General features: G+C 49.4%; 2 protein-coding genes and 1 long non-coding RNA gene across 7 annotated transcripts; 1 reads left to right on the top strand and 2 right to left on the bottom strand.

Moving 5' to 3' along the window:
- Positions 1-177: 177 nt before the first annotated feature.
- Positions 178-4170, bottom strand: eef1a1l3 (eukaryotic translation elongation factor 1 alpha 1, like 3). Of its 2 annotated transcripts, XM_086101964.1 has the most exons (8): positions 3710-4167; positions 2488-2677; positions 2235-2414; positions 1739-2035; positions 1200-1350; positions 865-1121; positions 500-734; positions 178-413 (listed from the first exon to the last, which is right to left on the bottom strand). In XM_086101964.1, the coding sequence occupies exons 1-8, from the start codon at positions 3919-3921 to the stop codon at positions 322-324; spliced, it is 1614 nt and encodes a 537-aa protein (XP_085958090.1). In that variant the 5' UTR covers positions 3922-4167; the 3' UTR covers positions 178-321. The 2 variants fall into 2 exon arrangements, with proteins under 2 accessions (XP_085958090.1, XP_085958091.1); XM_086101965.1 differs by lacking the exon at positions 178-413 and having other exon boundaries at positions 520-712; positions 3710-4170.
- cyribb (CYFIP related Rac1 interactor Bb) lies at positions 3684-18556 on the top strand. 4 transcript variants are annotated; one of them, XM_086101968.1, is made up of 12 exons: positions 3696-3816; positions 6476-6569; positions 11682-11765; positions 12491-12612; positions 12739-12844; positions 14504-14643; positions 15450-15527; positions 15650-15766; positions 15845-15924; positions 16309-16435; positions 16518-16588; positions 18040-18556. In XM_086101968.1, the coding sequence occupies exons 3-12, from the start codon at positions 11693-11695 to the stop codon at positions 18101-18103; spliced, it is 978 nt and encodes a 325-aa protein (XP_085958094.1). In that variant the 5' UTR covers positions 3696-3816; positions 6476-6569; positions 11682-11692; the 3' UTR covers positions 18104-18556. The 4 variants fall into 4 exon arrangements, with proteins under 4 accessions (XP_085958093.1, XP_085958092.1, XP_085958094.1 ...); XM_086101970.1 differs by having other exon boundaries at positions 11685-11765; XM_086101967.1 differs by lacking the exon at positions 6476-6569 and having other exon boundaries at positions 3684-3816; positions 11685-11765.
- LOC147186930 (uncharacterized) lies at positions 4931-8811 on the bottom strand. The gene is made up of 2 exons (XR_015099001.1): positions 8695-8811; positions 4931-6841 (listed from the first exon to the last, which is right to left on the bottom strand). It is a non-coding gene; the product is annotated as an uncharacterized LOC147186930 (long non-coding RNA).
- Positions 18557-19911: the final 1355 nt, after the last annotated feature.

Raw genomic sequence — 19911 nt, forward strand, 5'->3', positions numbered from 1 at the left:
TTCATGACAAGGTTTTTTTCTCCTCAGCTCAGCACCCCAAAATATACAAAAATTGGACCACGTACAAATCTGGCCTACATTTAAATCATCCCTATAAAGTGAAAAGAAATGTTGAACTCACTTGACATTGGAAATTGCCTCCAATACATGTCAAATTAAACAACTTCCACCACAATGTTTTTGGTCAATAAATCAGGATTTATTTCCAAACGCTGAACCAAAAAATTCTGCAACAACACAGGAGTCAAGGATCTCAAATGCATTTTCAAACTCAACCAAAAGTCTCGTCATGTTTCGACGAATCAGAATGCAAGTGCCAACTTATTTGGCCACTTTGGAGCCTCTCTCCTTCTCCACCGACTTGATCACTCCGACTGCCACCGTTTGCTTCAAATCTCGGGCGGCAAAGCGACCTGTGCAAAAAATGCAAAGAGACCGGGAGGAGTGAGTAAAAGGTTCATAATTGGACAGCTTTAAAAATGTAATCAGGCGACCGTACCGAGTGGCGGGTATGTGAAGAAGCTCTCCACGCACATGGGCTTGAGGGGCACCAGTTTGACATTGGCCGCGTCACCCGAGATCAGCAGCTGGGGCCGGTCCTCCACTTTGGTGCCCGTTCGTCGGTCCAGCTTCTCCTTGAGCTCTGCGAAGCGGCATGTCACGTGCGCCGTGTGGCAGTCCAGCACCGGGGAATAGCCCGCTTTGATCCGACCTGGGTGGTTGAGGATGATCACCTAAGACATTTCCACCCCCCACCCCCAAAAAATAAGTGAATGCTGTGGGCCCTTTTATAACGTTACCAATTAACAAACTAGTGGAATACAAAAGCAGGGGCTTGTGGTTGCGAGGTGCCAATATGCCAACCTGCGCATCGAAGCTGCTGACGTCGGAGGGCGGATCGTGCTGGGCGTCGCCGGCGACGTCACCGCGCCGCAGGTTCTTGACTGACACATTCTTGATGTTGAAACCCACATTGTGGCCTGGCAGCGCAGCATCCAAACCTTGGTGGTGCATCTCGATAGACTTTACTTCCGCTGTCACCTTGGCAGGCGAGAAGGTCAGCGTCATGCCCGGCTTCAGAACGCCTGTCTCGATCTTGCCCACCGGAACCGTCCCAACGCCTGCCCACAAAAGAAGCGCCTCGTTGTCCACAGCGTGCTTTTGGCCAGTATTTTTTTTTTTTTTAAAGCTTCACTTACCTCCTATCTTGTAGACATCTTGAAGGGGTAAGCGCAAAGGTTTATTAAGGGCTCGAACAGGAACTTGAACCGAGTCCAGCACCTCTAGCAGAGTTGTGCCGCTTGCATTGCCTTGTCGGCGACGCACTTTCCAGCCCTGGAACCACGGCATCTAAGAAAATCACAACAAGCCCAGTATTTCAACTTCAATTGCTTTTCCAAGTTGGACAATGGAGGACACTTTTATTGTTTGTTTCTACCGTAACATGAAGAGTGGTGGAAGTTGAATTCAATGTATACAGTGTGTCTTTACAGCGCATTTGGCAAACTCCAGTTCTCAAGGGCCACCATCCTGCATGTTTTAGATCTTTCCCTTCCTTCAATACACCCGATTCAAATGATCAGGATCATTAGACTGCTGCAGTGCTCGCTCATGAACTGATCATTTGCGCTGATGTGAAAAAAAAAAAAGTTGTGAACCACTGATTTGGGCAAATGTGCTATTCAGCCACCGTTTGAAGAACTTACGAGCTGTTCGTCCCAAAGTACATTTCTGTCACCTTGTGTGTGGCGCTGATCATGTTGTCACCGGTCCAGCCAGAGATGGGGACAACGGGCACGGTGTTGAGGTCGTAGCCGATCTTCTTGAGGAAGCCGCCGACGGCCCGCGCCACCTCCTTGAAGCGCTGCTGGCAGTAGGGCGGCTCGGTGGCATCCATCTTGTTGACGCACACGATCATCTGCTTGACCCCCAGCGTGTACGCCAGCAGGGCATGCTCGCGGGTCTGCCCGCCTCGCGACACGCCTGCCTCAAACTCACCCTTGGCGGCCGACACCATCAGCAGCGCTACGTCCGCCTGCAACGGTGAGAGTCTCTTACCATTCCCCAACGGTCATGACCAAATGGCTGCTCGTTCCCAACTTCAGTTGTCTTTCACTTAGATATATTTTAGAAACACTAATACTGGTACAAAATTCAACTCATGGCTTTCCCCCCAGATATTTATCATTTCTGATCCAGTTTTTTCAAAATTAAAAGATTAGAGTGCAGCGCACCTGTGAAGTTCCCGTGATCATGTTCTTGATGAAGTCTCGATGTCCAGGCGCGTCAATGACAGTCATGCAGAAGTTGCGCGTGTTGAATTTGAGCAGCGAGATATCGATGGTGAGGCCGCGCTCGCGCTCAGCTTTCAGCTTGTCCAGCACCCACGCGAACTTGAACGAACTCTTGCCCACCTGCCCAGTGAAAAGCGGAGTGAGCGCCGAGTCCCATTGCAACCCAAGGGCGGGGTTTCCTCGCGTGGTTTACCTGAGCAGCGGCCTTCTCAAACTTCTCCAGCTTTCTCTGGTCCACGCCACCGCACTTGTAGAGGAGGTGGCCCGTGGTGGTGGACTTGCCGCTGTCCACGTGGCCGATGACCACCAGGTTGACGTGAGGTTTCTCCTTTGCCATGCTCAGATATAACGCCAAGATGCTGCAGCCTGCAGGTTCGTTTCTCCTTCCAGATCAAATTTGCTTTGAGGGATTTGGAGGCAGCCGCTCCTGAGGGAGGCTTTTATGGGCCGCTCGTTGATGAGCTCAGGTGCGAAGCCTCGTTTCAACTAATTGACCGATGTTGTTGGCTCCAGTTGCCAGTGCTCCAGTTAGGAAACATATTTTCAAAGGTAATAGAAAATCTGAAAATAATTTTTAGAATATCAAAGAAAATGCAGGGGGGCCTAAACGGGGTTTTGCCGATTTCTGACGGGGCAATTGCCCCCTGTAACGCCGTCCCTGTCCTGATGCTGCGTCATCGGTGTTAAATCGCTTTGAGTAATTTGTTTGGTTTTTTTCGCGAATCGGACTCATCATAATGGGTCAGGTGAGAAACCCAATGCTGCTTTATTTTTGGAGCAACACGAGAACGCTAAATTCTGTTTGTTTTTTTAAACTGGCGATAGTGAGAAAATCGGTCTCATCATTCATGCAAAACTGTGGACAACATTGCCACCGATAGGCTACTAAGCGCAATGATGCTCCTTTCAAGTGGAATGTATATTGTAGTTGAATGAACGGGAGTAGGAAGGTGGGGTCAACTTTAGATCAACTCTGGCTGCTCTTCTGCTATCAAACACGACGCACATAGCGAAGCTGAGACATTTCACCCCAAACAGGCAGGTCACCTCAAGGTCACGATCAGAGCCTCCACAGCCTAACTACATTCTAGACTGGTCTCTTGCTCAAAGGCACTCTATAATGAAGCTTCTTATTTGTGGTTTAAAAGCCAGAGATTGGGTTTCGATTGTTGAATAAAGCTGCATGGGGTCGAATGACTCAAGCAGCTTCACATGAGAAGGCTCATATACGGAAGTGAAGAGGAGCACTCGGCCAGTGGGGCGGGGCTTCTGCCGATTCAAAGTGAATGAAATGACTGCACACGTCCCACCCTTTCGAGACGCCAATTTGCCCAAAACGAGCCCCACCGCCGCCCCCTCCTCCGATGACGTCGAGTCACTAACCCGGAAACGGCGAGTTGCTTTTCTTCTTCTACCTTGGAACTCGCGGAGAAGCGGACACGATCTTCTTCTTCTTCTCCTCCTTCTTCTTCGGCTTCTCGTCGGGAGCGTGCCGTCCAGCCACCCCGTTGCCGGCGACGAGGTATGACAGAAACGGGTTGAAAATGTCCACTTGTCGTGTTTTTGTTTGTTTCTTTTTTTTTTTATTCCGCTTGTCGGCCTCCCCTGTCCACCAGTTGCCATTCATTCTCTTTCGCGCAATTTCATGGCCGCAGGGTAGAGAAATGATGAATCACGAACGATGCATTGCTGGGAGACATCCTCCTTCCCGTAGGCAGCCAGCACGAAAAGTATCTGCGCACGCTTGCGTGTGTGTTTTCGAGTTAGTCAGTCTTTCACCAACTTAGCATGCTCAGGTTTCATTTCCCCCTTTTTTTTAATTGCCTCTTCCCTGACACACCGCAACACACGTTACAGCATTGACCCCGTTTTCTGTCCAGTCTGCAAAAGAGGCCCCCCCCCGCGCCTTTCCGCTAATCATTTGGAGATTACACTTTAAACTCAACCGTATGGTTTTGGATTATCCAAGGCTGCTCTTTTTCCACTTTTCTACATTTCCACTCTTGCGTGCTCCGCTGCGGACAGCGAGCATAGACGTGACAGATAACACGAATAATAAGGATCATATGACCAGGTATTCCAGTGGTTAGCACGTCGTCCTCAGAGTGCAGAGGTTGTGGGTTCGATCCCAGCTTCCTGTGTGGAGTTTGCATGTTCTCCCCGGGTTTTTTCCGGGTACTCCGGTTTCCTCCCACATTCCCAAAACATGCATGGCAGGCTGATTGAACACTCTAAATTGTCCCCAGGTGTGAGTGTGAGCGCGGATGGTTGTTTCTGTGTCCCCTGCGATTGGGTGGCAACTGGTTCAGGGTGTCCCCCGAAGATGGCTGGGATAGGCTCCACCCCCGCGATAAAGGATAAAGCGGGTGGGAAAATGAATGCATGGATGGATATTACCAAAAATTGTGGTCTGATCTGCTTGGGCTTACTTTCGACATGTTGTCAGCAAAGCTAATCGGGTAAATGAGTATCTGGATGAGAGCTGTGGCTGACAGCAGCTCCCATGTGGCTGTGCCCTAAAGAGGGCTGCACAATTAATCAACGTGGCTGTGCCCTCAAGAGTGCTGCGCAAATAACAGAAATGTCCGATTTCTGTTGTCCGTCATGGAAGCAGACCGGCTTGTTTGATCAAAAGATGACATGAGCAAACGTCTGTTTTTATTTTGAAAATCACAATCAGCGACCTTTCTCCCGATTGTAAGCTCAAATGAAAAACATATCTGCAGGATGCGTTTGAGACATCTTGTGTGTCTCATGAGAAAAAAAGGCTCCCTAAAGCGGAAGTGAACGTGTTGACGCCTCGATTCTCCTCAAAGGGCAAATCTCGTGCGCTCGCCCTGAAATCTTAGCCAGGAAATTGTGAGATGTGATTGCAGGCAGCTTGCGATGTTTTCTTCAGATTGTCTCCGCTCTTTTTGTAAATTCCGCAGAACTTCCAAAGATGAATGCTCCCTTTATTCATTCGGTAGCGACGTTCGATACTACTTTTTGTTTCCAGACCGATACCAGTGCGAGTATTCCCTCCTGTCAAAATGTTGTTTGCGTCGCTTGCCACTGGTTGCGCTAGCTAGCATGATGTGGGAATGTCTGGTGCGATTGGCCCAGGCAAACTACTTTGCAAGAGAGAGCGGAAAAGCTATTAATAATTCAAATCAGTTCGCTGGCGTGATCCTGGCGAGAAACCACGTGCCCTACCTCCTGCGTGGCTTTTTCTAGCTGAGAAGCTGCCTTTAATCAGCAACACGAGAAGTCCATCATAGCTAGTAAAAAAAAAAAAAAAAAAGACTTGGGTTGGTTTGAGCATTGAGTTTATCATTGTTTTGAGATAGTTGATGCATTTGATGGCCTCCTCAAAGGTTGCTGGCGCTGGAGTTGAAGTGCTGCGGAAGAGCGGCTTATCGATCCTGCTGCGTTGGACTCAACCGATGCTCGCCGTGCATTTGTTGCCATCAAGCTTTTCCGACCAGCTGCATTTGAGAAGCCCCCAGACGCACGCGTTCGCTTACACGGTGGAATTCTCGCCTCCCCGCGCCTCTCGCTCGCCCTTCCTGCAACTCGGCCGAGTTGCTTTTGCTCAGACTGTCGAGGGAAATCAATAGAGCGCCGATGAAATGGCAGCTCTAAATAGCATTTCGTTCAAATCTCATGACTTGTTCCATTGTCAGTTGATTCATCAAAATTGGATGGTTGTCCGAAAACCTCCAAAACGACATTGCTCGTAAAAGGGGCGGCGCCATGCCATGACTCCCATCTCATGGATCTGTTGCTGTTCTCCTTTTTTCAACACTCCCATCTTGGGTTTGATGAACATTTAGGCAGACTATGCCACTGTGTTTTCACGTTGGTCATGATGAAGCTATTTTTGTTTTGTTTGTTTTAGGGCAGGTTTTGGTCTAAAAAATTGGAGAGGCAATGCAGCACCTCAATCTTGCACCGGAGCCCCCAACACCACCATGAAACGCTGCATCTTCTTTTTCCCTTTGTTGTTTTGTCGCAATGTTTGAACAAAAAGAGGCCAAACGGTCGCCGAAGGTGCCTTGTAGAAATCGGAAGTGAATCAGAGGAAGTGTTGCATAATAGGAAGCGTTTTGCTTGTGTGTGTGTGTTTGTTCCCATGCATGCGGCTCACGCTTGTCGAGGCGACGCCGCACGTTGAGGTTCCTCCTTCATGTGTTTGCCAGGCGGACCGCTTGCCGGACTACTGAGCGCGCAGTCCACCCGCAGGCCGGGCCTTCCCGCTTGTGAGCTGCTTGCCAGCTGCACCGTCACCAGCAGGTGCACCGCTAAGCCACGCCTTCATTCTACCGCCGCCGCGCACGTGCACCCCACACTCAGCCGAGCGTGCAAATTGAAGGATTTGCCAAGTGTCTTGATTTCAGCTTTCCAAATACGCTGAAGTTCTGACCCCGCTTGCTCGCGCGCACGCCAATTTCTCTGTGCGGCTCTCGTGGCGCCAGAACGGGGAGCGCGGTGGGTTGATGATGCAACCCAACGCCGGATGAGCCCGACTCCACTTTGGTGGGCGAGGCGTGTCACAAGAGGAGAGGCTGCAAAGAGGGAAGGAAGCACAGCTGGGTCAACGCTTCCCCCATCTGGAGGTGTCGTGGCCACGCAATGTATCACTTTGCAGAAGGCGATCAGTCACGTTTGCGCTTTATTTCATCTCTTTTAATATGCGGCTCAAAGTCCGTGAACTGAATTTTCCCTTTATTTTTCCACCCCATGAAACACAGGCGTTGCCCCGTTGCCATTTGGCTCCTGACTCGGCACCGCTGCTGCCGAACAAAGTCATGTGAGGACGCGTCTGAGTTGCGTTGCTTGTTATGTCCGATAAAAGCTTCTGGCCGTCTTTGGCGTCTTCCGGTGCGCGTGCACGTACCGGGCCGCCACTCATTTGTTGTTCGCTTGCACGCACGAGGATGGTGTCAGCATTGGTTTTCAAAATATTGATCAATTCCTTCACCGGGAAGCTCAATGCGACCACTAGATGGCGCACTCGTGTCAGATATTGGTTTCTGCGGGTCAATACTGAAAACACGAGTCCAGTCGAGCTCGCTAAATAAGACAGTCAAGTCAGTCATACGCTTGTAAACCCCCAAATCGCACATGGTGTTATTTCATGGGCAAGTTGGGTTAATTTGACCCGCAACATAACTGAGGGAGCAATTTAAGCAGAAAGGAAAACGACACCATTCAGTCTATAATAAAACTACTGCGATGGAAAAAAGATGAATTAAGACTTCAACGTTCACTGTTGATGTCAAAGTCGTGACACTCTTCTTGGCCCCCTCATTTCTCGATCTCATACATGGCGTGGTTATGGACATTTTGTTCGGACTTGGGAGTGGTTCGCGTTCACTGTGACTTTCATGCTGCAGATGGCGCTGCGCCCCGCAAGAAGCGCAACTCCTGCACTTGACTCTCCCCACCAGTCAGCCGCCTTCTATCAAAAGCCTCCACTGTGCCCCACCCCAAATTCAGTTGGAGAGGGGAAAAAAACCAACCCAATTTCAACTGAGCTGTCTTTTTATGCTATATTTTGGGTGGATTAATAGTTATTGGTATGCAAATGAGTTCCACTGAAGCGCGCTGGGTGAGAAGATGAGTGAAGTCATGATGGATGGATCGGATGCTGTGTGACTGTCACTGCATCCTCCAGGGCGATGCTGTATGCTCAGATGATCTCAGCTAGACATTGAGTCAATATTCCCTCTTGAATGATTCCCCCGACATCCTTAAGGAAGAGATGGAGGACTGTCAAGGGCAAGGAAAGGAAGACGAAGAACACAAAGGGGGTGACATGGGCTGCCTTCCATTTGCTTTGTATCAGCTCACTTGTCAAGTGGAGTCGAGCCAGATCCTGTGTCTGCCTCTCGCGCCTTTTCTATCTGCTTGTCCCTGTTGCCATGGTTTCCAACTTTCGGCAGGTGCCTACCCAAAAAAAATAGGGGGGGGGACTATAGTTTGCGTGCCCGTGCGGTTGCCATGGTGAGCACAGCTGCTGATTTCATCTTCGTGATTCATGTTTTGTTTTGGCACATTTTGCGCAGGCGTGGCCACGAGGTAGTTGAGTTCAAAACAACCCCCCCCCACTCCCGCCCCCTCAAATCCCCCTCGCCCTAAGCCATTTTAGTCAGCTGAGCAGGATTGGCAGGAAAAGGGGTGGGGTGGTGTTCAGGCCAACCCCGACGGGTTAGCGCACCCCCATTTTGCGTGTGTGCGCTCGGGCTGCTGTCAGCGAGGTCGTGCTCCGGCTGAGCGGGCTAATGCGATGTGGCGTGTCACCCGAGGAATCTGGGTCAACTTTGAAAGCTGCCCGTGCCGCACGCACAAAATGGCAATTTTGAAAAAAAACAACAACAACAATATAAATGAATAACACTCAAATACATTTTCTCACCCTGTTTTTCCACGATGGGGGCCACGTTGGGTCGTTGTTTTTCGAGTGGGGGCACGTGGATCCTCATGCTGCAGCCCAGTAGTGGAATGTCAGCACTCTGCCTCCCTCCATCCCTCCCTCCCATCATCTGCGCCTGCTCTGCCTGTGCTTTGACGCAGTGCTGCGTTTCAGCGCCGCCCTCCTCTGGCCGAGGTTATGGCGGCCACGCAGAGGGCAAGGCGATGCCACGCTAAGGTCACGATGCTGCATTGGGCGTGGCCTTTAAAATACACCGCAAGTCCACCGCTGATGCTTGGCGGTCCACCAAAATGTCAGCTTGCTGGATAAACGCCACTCGCACTGCCAGGCTAACTGCTCCCATCCTGTCCTGTTCTGCTTACGACAGGCTGTGTCCTGACCCGTACCTTCCAATTTGCTGATCATTTATCCTGTTCAATTTTTGATTTACAGCGTCTTAGCACTTCTTTCTGTATTTGCTACCGTATCGTGTTCCATCCTCCCCTATCCTGTCCCGTCCCGTCTCGTCCTATTTACTGTTTGTCATGTCCTGTACTGACCTTCCCTTTTTGTGGTGTCTGCTACTTGTCAAGTCCTGTCCTGTTCACGTCTGTCCTGCCTCGATCTATCCTGTTCTATGTGTTTTTTTCCCCAGTGAAATGTGAGCGCAATACTTCCCCGCTGCCAGTAATCCTGTTTTTTGGGTACATGACCTCATGTGTGTTAGGGTATTGATGGCGCTCTCACGTCCTGCCTCATACTAGTACTGTATGCTGCCGCCCTCTCATTGGCCGCCGCAATGTTTTCAGTGGCACCCAAATTTTTAGCGCGGCTCCATGGATACAGCGAGCTGTTCGCTAGATCGAGCTCAGCCAATGGGAGAGCTGCGCGGGCTCCTGCTTGTCACATTCTGCCCCCCGGCCTTGGAAGCAGTCAGCAACCCCCCCCCCCCACCTCCTCCTCATTCTCCTCCCCCCTCAACGAGCACGCGATTGCTCAGTGGGGGCTCAAAACAACATCACGGAGGTGCCCAGGTCATGTACGCTTACTACGATGCCCACTCGGCCAGCGTTGAGTCCCTCCGTTTTGCTCTTAGCGCCAGGCCTGCTCAGTAGACATCATATTCGTAACATTTCTCCCAAAAGTAAAATAGACAAATGAATGTGTTTATCCTTCTTCTGCGATCCTCCGGTGGACTCGAACAGCGGACCTCACAAATCCCTGCCCGTAATATGACCTCCTTTTTGGGGAGTGGCAGCAGGACCACAATAGGTGGCGCTAGAGGACTTCACAAATCACCCCCCCCCCCCCCCCCCAAACCCCATGGAGGTGATTGGCGGCGATGGGCGAGGTTACCGACTGGGCTGCATCAGGTGCTAGCGAGCCTTGCCGACTGCCAGCATTGGCGCGGACGCGCATTCAGGTCACATTAGTGCCTGGCTCAGAAGACGAGGCTGTGCGGCGCGAGTGGAACTTTGCAGGTGGTCTCAGGAAGAACAGACCCCCCCCCCCCCCCCTTCACACACACCACAAAAATAGCCTTGCACACATGCAAGGGAATTTGTAAGGAGGGCATCCACCAAGCAATTCGATTTGGTAGAATTTAAAGGGGGTCACTTGTTGCCAGGCAGACTTTGAATGACTCAATGGCAATGACCCAATTACTTTTCTGTTCTGCTCGTCCACATCAGGTGAACTCAGTCCATCCTGACTGACTTTGGGATGGTGGACGGGGTGTATACCCTGGATAGGTCGCCACTAAATTGTGGAAAAATAATCACCACAAAATGCCAGTGTAGGTGTGATGAACCGCCATATAGTGAGGGACGGCTGCATTATAGAAAATGGATGAATGGAATGGATGCATTGTTGTGACCTTTAAACAACAAGGTGACCCTCCATTTTGAGTCTCACATGCACACTTCTCTCCATCTCATGAATTTTAACACTGCTGAGTTTGCGCTTTGTCTTCTTTCAGCTTCACCTCTGTCACCACTTTTCACCTGTCACTCATCTCTCGGATCTCAAAATGTCTGCTGGTGTGTCTGATGGTGATGAGGGCGTCGACCGCAGCTCCTTCCCACAAACGGTCGTCGTCTGTGTGTGAGAGTGTCTGCTTTCTAGGAATCTCGTACGCCTGTCACTTCTCGTTGCGCCGCACGTAGCTGAAATGCGGGCGTGTGCATGTGTGCGTGTTTTAGTGCGAAGCTACCGAGTCAAGTCGCTCAATGTGTGTCCAGGAGGAGCAGCAGCTTTCACTTAAATGTCACTTGCTGCACTTCAGAAGCATGTTCAAGTCAGTCGGTGTTATTTTCCTCATAGCCATGCGTGCAAGAATGAAAAATACAAATGTATATTGAATTTCTTTTGGGGGGGGGGTGATCAAATTTAACTAAATGAATGTCTAAATTGAGGGGAATGTATTTTTTATTTTTTTAAGAGAGCAAAATGTCCACATTTGATGAGCATAATAGAATTCCAGATTGTTTTTAAATAATTACTACCTCCCTAATCAGTTGTATTTTATTTTTATTTTTTTTTTGCACATTTCTAATGACAGGATTCTTGGTGGCAGACTGGTTTTGAAGCAAGCGTGGGCAAAGTGCAGTTCATTCTTTTCTTTAAACCAGTGAGAAACCACGGAATTGACATTTGTCAAAAAAATACACAGTAGTTAAATTTAGAAAATGGCCGCCTAGTTTATGATAAACTGCGTTTCCCCTGTTGATCCAAAATCAAACGGTTGCCATGTAGAAATTGAGCAAAGCGGAACGTGGTTTATTTTGGGACTTTTTTTTTTTTTTTTGGCTTGACATCTGGTAAGCAGGAGAGCATGTGCATGAAGTGTATATATATATTTTTTTGGGGGAGGGCGGAGGCCAGCCAAGCATCAGGGTTCCCTGAGCGTGCCAGTGTGGGCGCCGTTTTTGGTGCCCCGCCTCAACATGCTGCCTTTCCGCAGTGCCTTATTGATCCATCTTCTTCTCCAGCAGGTGCCAACATGGGGAACCTGCTGAAGGTGTTGACCTGCACCGACCTGGAACAGGAGCCCAATTTCTTCCTGGATTTCGAAAGTGAGTATCGGCGAGGCCTCACCCCGCCCGATATCGAGCGCTCGAATCCGCTAGCATGGCGTTATCAACTCAGCCAATTCGTCTCTTCCGCTGCGATCTACCTGGAGGCGCTTTCTCTCCACCTGCCAGTTTCATGTGGATGTGCTCGCCGAATATCAATCGGCGTTCTCAAATGGATAACATGGCTGGGTTCAGCTGCAGTTTTAGTAGCCTCGGGGCCCCCCCTCAACATACCCGCCCAACCTGGCTTGATCCCGACACTGTGGAATTCTCACACTTGGCAAGCCCACAGATTCAGTCCCGCCTTCCCGCAAACACACACGACCGCTCGCTCCGTTTTGAATGTGTTCAGAAACGGCACGATTTCTTTTCTAGGTCAGACGAAACATTAAATACACCCGCAGCATCTCACGGCATCCACAATACAAGAGCTGAAGCAAAAATCTCGGCTTTACAAAGTGGTCGCACGTATTAGAAAAGGAATTTTAAAAATGTAGAAAATGCTCAACTATGAGAAATAAAAGCCATATATTACTCAATTGTCCACTTTTTTTTCTGTAGCCCTTTCACAGACAGCTGCTGTAACAAAGTGCTATTCACAAAAGACAAAGGAATATTTATGCAATCGTTATTAAATTACAGATTGAAAATACTGTATGCTCTACACTGGCATTCGGCATGTGGGAGGTGATACTGAGCAGCGCACCCCCGCGCTTTGCTTGCAGATGCGCAGCCCACGGAGGGCGAACGCGAGGTGTGGCAGCAAGTGGACGTGGTGCTCAAGGACGCCAAGGCCATCCTGGACCAGCTGCAGGCCTACAAAGGCGCCGGGCGCCAGATCAGAGAGGTGCGCCTTGTTCTCATGACACAAATCATGTAGCCGAGGATACAAAAATGTTATGACAGACTAATTGTCTAGCTCCGTAACCTTTTTTTTTCCCCCTCCTTTGCTTTTTTTTTTTTTCTTCCCCAGGCAATCCAGAATCCCAGCGACGAGGTGCTTCAAGAGCAGGCGTGGTTGGCGGTGGTCCCCTTGGTAGGGAGGCTCAAAAAGTTCTACGAGTTCTCCCAGAGATTAGGTGCGTCGCCATCACCTGACATCACGTCAACTCGGCGGCTGTCAGGAGTCAAGCTCATCGCGTCCGATCCAAGCACTTCTACGCATACACCGCATGACCTCCGTGTTTTGCACAAAGGTGTCCACTTGACATGCAGCTGCATGTAAACGCACGTGGTGCCGTGTTTAATTAGCACGCATTCAAAAGGGGGTCAGGGGGGGGATTTAATGACGGGGCGGGGTTAGAGGGCTCGTCGGGGCTCAGACTGCCACCATGGGCGGCGACGGCCCGGCGGGATTTGTTATGTAACAAAGTAGGTCACCTCGCCGTCGCTCCATTTCGCTGCCTTGACTTTGGGCTTGAGGGTGCGTCGTGACCTCGGAAACACCCCCCAGCCTGAGGATCGTCTTTCGTTATCGGTCTAAACGTGATACGGCTGACAAGATGATTGACGGGTCAGGCTGCACACTTGAGGGTCAGGGGGTCAGCCTTTGGTCCGCATTGTGCTTGCCCGCCCTAGCGCCACCTTGATGGCTTTATCATCTGCCTCTCTACCCGTCTCCAGCGGCTCCATCTTCATCTTCGGAGCCGCATTTGATGGCCATTTCCATCAGCGGCAAACGTCGTCTGGAGCCGATGGCAGTCGTTAACCTCTGACAGACGCGCTCTTGGCTCGCCCAGGCTCTCGTTTTCCTGACGCCGACTCAGACCGCTGTCGGAGTTGGCTTCCCTTCTGGGTTGTGTCAACATTAATGGATGCAACGTAGTTGCACGGCACGGCGCTCGCGCGGTCCCGTGCAGTCTCGTCTGGGTTATGTCATTATCGCAGCAGACTTACAAGTAGCGCCTAAGTCTATGAATACAAGCGCCTTGCATAATGTTTGTTTTGTAATACCATCAAGGTAGTGGCGTGGCCTTTATTCACTGCTGGTTCTGTTCCGATAGATGCAGGCTGCATATTTGCTTGCTTGTCCAAACAATGAGTGTAATCCTGCTCCAATGTTTCCGCCACTGTTGTGCAACCCACACACACACACTTTGTGTCAGTGAGGTAATTAGTCCCATGTCTCATCTGCATCTGAGTGGGGGAAGCCTCCTTTGGCCTCTCCCTCATTGGCCTTGGGCACTTTGGGCATCACCGCTGCTCTATTAACGCTTTGTCTCGGGCTGGCCGCATTCACTTCCCCGCATTTGTTATTTGGAGAGCAAGTCATTTGAGAGCTTTCCCAAATACTCAAAACAAACCCATTTTGTTTTTTTGCATTTTTCAGTTGCGCGTGTTTGCCAAGGTTCCAATCCAACTAAGATAAAAATTCAGCCCTCGAAGCCGACAGCACATTGCAACATGAAATTTAGTAGACGTGTTCTTCATACTGTAGAGACCCACAAGAAAGCCTCAAGACGCCATGCTGAAAAGAGACGGCATGTCTGCTTTTTTTTTAGTTTGAAGCAGCTATTTCCGGCTTGTTTTAGTTATTTCTAGTCATGCTTCTGGCCCTCTTCATGGGCCTTTCAAAGAAAAGCCAGTTGAACAGAAAAACATGAAATTTGGTCGGCATGTTCATCATGAGGAGAGCCACAGGAAGTCTCCAAAACCCATGGCCAAAAACTCCCACCAAATTGAATTGATGTACACTACATGCACGGTTTGTGTGTTTTTTTTTTTCTCTCTCTGTTTAGAGGCGGCGCTGCACAGCTTGCTGGGTGCGCTTACCAACGAGACGTACGACGACCCCACGCAGCACCTGGAGCGCGAGCAAGCCCTCGCCAAGCAGTTTGCCGAGATCCTGCACTTCACGCTGCGCTTTGACGAGCTCAAAGTAACCCTTCCTTCCTTCCTTCCTATTGAACACATCAGCCCCGCAACATGCTGATGTTGCCCGATTGATTTATTGCCGTGCGCCAATTTAAAAGCCACGATTGGCATTAAACTTCAATCCCGCTTCGTGCGCTGTTGCTGATACACTCCATCTCAGTCGAAGAGCTAATAAGCCAGTTGGATCTTCTTCAGCTAGCAATCTGCGTAATGTGCGTTCCCTCAATGTATTTGAAGCCCATCAAATATTGTGAGGCGTGTTTCAACAGCCTCTGAACCGGTCAGCCACCCCTCCGGGGGCAAACTGCTTGCCACATCCCAATTAGCGGCTCCAGAAAGACAAAGGGTGCTAAGTGGCTTGTTCGGTCCACCCGTCGCCCGCTTCTGACCCACTTTGAGTGTCTGGCCACCTCTCCAGTCCGCCGTTCCGCCGAAGTGGGATTAGCTTGGGCCGGGCCCTCGCAGATTGGTGGATTGAGGGGATGTTACGTGGGTGGATGGGTGTCCTCATGTCTGCTTTGGCCATTTTCCTGCCCAACGAGTGTCTAATAGCTACCTCATTTGCGACCGGCTGGTACTTTTTTTGACTATCATGTTGAAAAAAATGATCCTCCCCTTGACAGGAAGCAAGAAAATGTGGAAACAAAAGCAAATGAGCATCTGCTAGCTTTCCTAAAACGAACACTCCAAGTGTCCTTTTTAAGTCATCCAGCCCCCCCCCCCCCCCCCGAGTTCCCCACCCCCAGGCCATGTCCTGCTTTGTGCCGATTTGATTGTCATTGTTCTAACGGTGGGTCGTGATCGTTGCAGATGACGACTCCTGCCATCCAGAATGACTTCAGCTACTACAGGAGAACGCTGAGCCGCATGCGCATCAACAACTTACCCGTGAGCCCCCACCTCATCATCCAATTAGCAGCGCAAATCGTTCTGAAAACTGTGGAAATTTCTTGGAACGCAACCATTTTTTGTTCTTGAATGCGTGACCTCTTCCTAAATCGATCCCTAAGGCCGAGGGTGAGAACGAAGTCAACAACGAGCTGGCTAATCGGATCTCGCTCTTCTACGCCGACGCCACGCCCATGCTCAAGACGTTAAGCGACGGCACCACCAGGTTCGTGTCGGAGGTAAGTGGCGGCGAGATCGTGCCCTCTCCGTACAATATACACACGTCTTACTCACCAACGTGGCTTTCTCGTGTATAGAACAAAAACCTGCCAATCGAGAACACCACAGACTGCCTGAGCACCATGGCCAGCGTCTGCAAAGTCATGCTGGAAACGCCGTAAGTCAAAAGCACACTGGCAACACTAAATCTCTAGCTAACACCACTTTCACCCAAAAACACAAAATGGAATGGGCACGTCTATTATGACCTGATGCGCAAAAATGTCTGCAGCACACAGGCAGGAAATGGAACAGGAAATCGGCCATTTTGGTTTGGGGTGAATTCCAGGGCTCGGACTAGAAATAAATGGCCTCCTCTAATGTCACCAATAAACACGAAATTCGGTGCACATGGCTATCATAACAAAACATGCACACAAGAAAAAAAGAAAAGAAGACAAAGGACCAAAGCAGAAAGTTAAACAGGAAGTCCAGCATTTTGATTTCAGTTCAGGGTTCAAAATAGTGTCGTGGCATGAGCGTGTTTTGTGTGCGTCGGCAGGGAATATCGCAGCCGCTTTGCCAGCGAGGACACGGTGTCCTTCTGCCTGCGGGTGATGGTGGGCGTCATCATCCTATACGACTACGTCCATCCCGTCGGAGCCTTCGCCAAGTCGTCAAAGATCGACGTGAGTATGCGGGAAGCCGCCCGCGCTCATCCGCCGCCGTTCGCTTGCTTTGAAGCTAATGCTAATCTCGGCTGGCCTACAGATGAAGGGCTGCATCAAAGTGCTGAAGGATCAGCCTCCCAACACTGTGGACGGCCTCCTCAACGCTCTCAGGTAAATGTCGTGGTCGGGCAAGTACAGTGCACCCTCACCCTACCACTGTGGCCAATCATCCGCCCAACTGAACGGCATCGGGCTCCAGAGAGAAATTCCACATGACACCTGCCACCCCCACCATCCACTCTTTTTTTAACATTCTTCTAAATTTGGAGCGTCTCGCCGTTTGCACGTCAACGCTCTGCAGCCGCCCCGAGGCGTCGGTTTGCCAAAGCGTATAAAAATGACGGTATCTCATCTGGCAGCCGATAACACCGCGTCTCAGTGTCTGATATGTTTTCTTTCCTCGTCTTTATTCTTCTTCTTCTTCTTTTTTTTTTTTTGGAAGCCTTGAAAATTCCGGTGAATATGTACCCAAAAGCGGTTGCTGTTTTGGTTTGCAATTGCCATTTTAGTGTCATTCTCCTTCAAAGACTGATAACGTGGAAAATCTACAAATGCTCTTTGCAACATGAAATGAGGTCGGCATGTTTTCCACCAGGAGACCCACAAAACCAAACAAAAAACAACCCTCCACTCTAAAAAACAAAACAAAGCAAAAACCAACCAAACAAACAAAAACAAGACCAGTAACACACAGGAAGTCTGCCATTTTGTCCAAGTGCCTTCACACAGCACATCCGGTCCTAGAGAGCCCCCATTCCGGTCCTAGAGAGCCCCCTTTCCAGCCTATTTTCGATGTTGCCCTCCTGTAGCACACTTGATTCAAATGATCAGCTCCTCAGCAAGCTTTGCAAAAGCCTGTGACCTCATTCACTCCCAAAGACGTTTTTAAACGTCTTTTCAGACTTGGTCCAGAATTGGCTGGTACTGAATGAGTTAACGATCCTGATCATTTGACTCGGGTCTATCGGAGGAGGGAGACGATAACAGGGCTCTCGAGGACTGGAGTTGGGCACCCCAGTTGCTGAAGTTTAGCCTGATTGGCTCAGTCACGTTTTGAAATCTTCAGCTCCTGTAGCAAGTTTGACTTGGCCAATATGAAATTTGGTAGGCACGTCTATCACGAGTCCAAAAAGAATCCACGTCGGACAAGACACCGGAAGTCATCTATTTTGTTTGAGTGATTTTGACTTGTCCACTTGCAACCAAACTGGAACCGCGTGGCCAAAGAAAGATGGGTCAGACTAAATTGCTCATTGGAACATGGCGTCCAAAGTATGACGACTCGCCGCAAAACTTGAAGAGGCTTTCCAAATTCAACCCCAGAAACTTCTTTCACTGAGCCACATGGAATTCGGTTGGCAAGCGTGTCCTGAGTAAAGGCACAAAAAAAAAAAATAAAGAAGTCTCAACAGCCCACGACCAAAAAGATGATCTGCCAGCGCTGTTGTCCCATCATTGCTGCCATCTCCCCGAATCGCTCAGCCGGGCTTCACAAAGCGCAACGTCCTGCGATGCGAGCGGGCATCTGTTGGGTCACCGCTTGTCATTTTGAATCCTCCCAGGTATACCACCAAGCATCTAAACGACGAGTCCACCAACAAGAGCATCAAGCTGATGCTGCAGTAGTGGCCAGCTGCTGATTGTTGTCGCCTACCGTCCTGCTGCGTGCCGCTCGCCGGATGGATGCCGGTCCACCGAATGTCGTTTTTTTTGTTTTTTCCCCCTGCCCCCGCCTTCTTTTTCGAAGAGAAGAGCTCCACCCTCTTTCTTTTAATGCAAAATGCTACTGCCGTCATGAACGTCTTTTTCCCGTGCCAAAAAGATGTCGCTGAACTACAATGTGAGTGAGCCATGCAACAGTGGCGGCTCATGGAAGCATTGTTGGGCCTTTTTAAAAAAACAAAACAAAACAGAAAAAGTGTCAGTTCCCCTTTTTTCAAGGACGGGAGAAAGAGAGAGAGAGAGCGAGTGCTTGGACTTGGATATGATTTAAAAGAGAGAAATATATGGAGAAGTATATATTTTTGTTTGATTTGTTATTTAATATGACGTTCCGTGCATGATGAAAATGATTTTTTTTTTTAAACTAAGCTGTTTGGGTTGAGCTTGTGTGCTGTCGCGTGCGTATCAAATGTCTGCTGTCTGTCATCGAAATGGTACGTGTGGCAATCAGATGGAAGAGTACTGTTTCATATTTTTTGCGCATTATGTCCTTTCTTTTCATGATTGTGTTGTATTTATTTATTTGTTTTTGATTTTTTGCCGACTTGTTGGAACTGTGATGTGCGCAGAAAAGTGAGACTCAAAGTCAATGGAGGAATTAAAAGGTATTTTTTTTTTAACAATGAATTATCGTTGGTTTTTTTGGGGGGGGGGTTGTGATTTTCATACAAGTGAAGTTTTTTGAAGTGTCATTTGGAACTTGGAATAGAAAATTCGGATCCCATGGCCAGTTTCACTTAGAAACATGAAATTTGGTAGGCACATCAAAAAAGAGCGAACGCTCTTAAATCTGAGCTGCGCAAGCACTTTTCCTCCCATCTCTTGTCCGCAGAAGAAATGTGGGTGGGCGTGGCCCACTGCAGCATCCCTGCATGAACAGGCATCTGTGTGCGCGTGCGCACACACACACACACATGTAGAAGTGGAAGGAGGAAATGTTGTACATATCTAATTAATCCGTGCGACCGTTGCCTATGAACTGGACTTTAGAAAGCCATGCACACCCTCCCCCACCCCCAGCCCCATCCTGCAGCAGGTTGAGCGAGACCGAGAGCGAGTCTCGCTCATCCATCAGGCGATGGTCAGGAAGGAGCTGCTCCCGTTTGGTCTTGTGAGTCTTTTTTGTGGGTGCAGCTGTCAACCGTTTGTCGCGTCCTTTTTTTTTCTCCAGACACGAGACTTTGTGTGCGTGTGATGCTTTCATGGCCAACTTTTTGACTTGACATTTCAGGCTCCTCTGTTTGTTAAACAACAAAATAGTCAAACGGAGAACCTTAGGGGAACATCCTAGAAAAAAAAAAAGAAGCGCTTTTGAAATTAGGACATTGTGAATTGCAGCATTCTTGACTAAATGTTATGGTGTTGTCTGCCGCCGAATGCAACCTCCAGCACCTGAATTTGGACGCGGGTCTGAAAACCCCTTTTGACCCCCACGAAGGTCAGATTTGACTCCAAAGGATTCAAGCAATGAATTTGGACTTGATGATACTACCCTGCTTAAACTCATACTCCGAGAAGATTGCGTTTGAAGGATTGCGACAACCTTTTAAATATTTAACCGCAGCATTTAAATGCACCCTCAGAAACCAACATCGCTCACCTGACTCTTTGTCCCCTTTAAGACTCTGTATGGGATTATTAGCCATCAAATGCAGCCTCTGATTGCCAACAACCGGTAATTTAGGTCACCTCTTCGCCGTATTTGAACCATT

This window comes from Hippocampus guttulatus, chromosome 21 (genome assembly GCF_054856545.1).
Source record: "Hippocampus guttulatus isolate MCC_2025c chromosome 21, RoL_Hgut_1.0, whole genome shotgun sequence".
In the NCBI taxonomy this organism is placed as follows: domain Eukaryota; kingdom Metazoa; phylum Chordata; class Actinopteri; order Syngnathiformes; family Syngnathidae; genus Hippocampus; species Hippocampus guttulatus.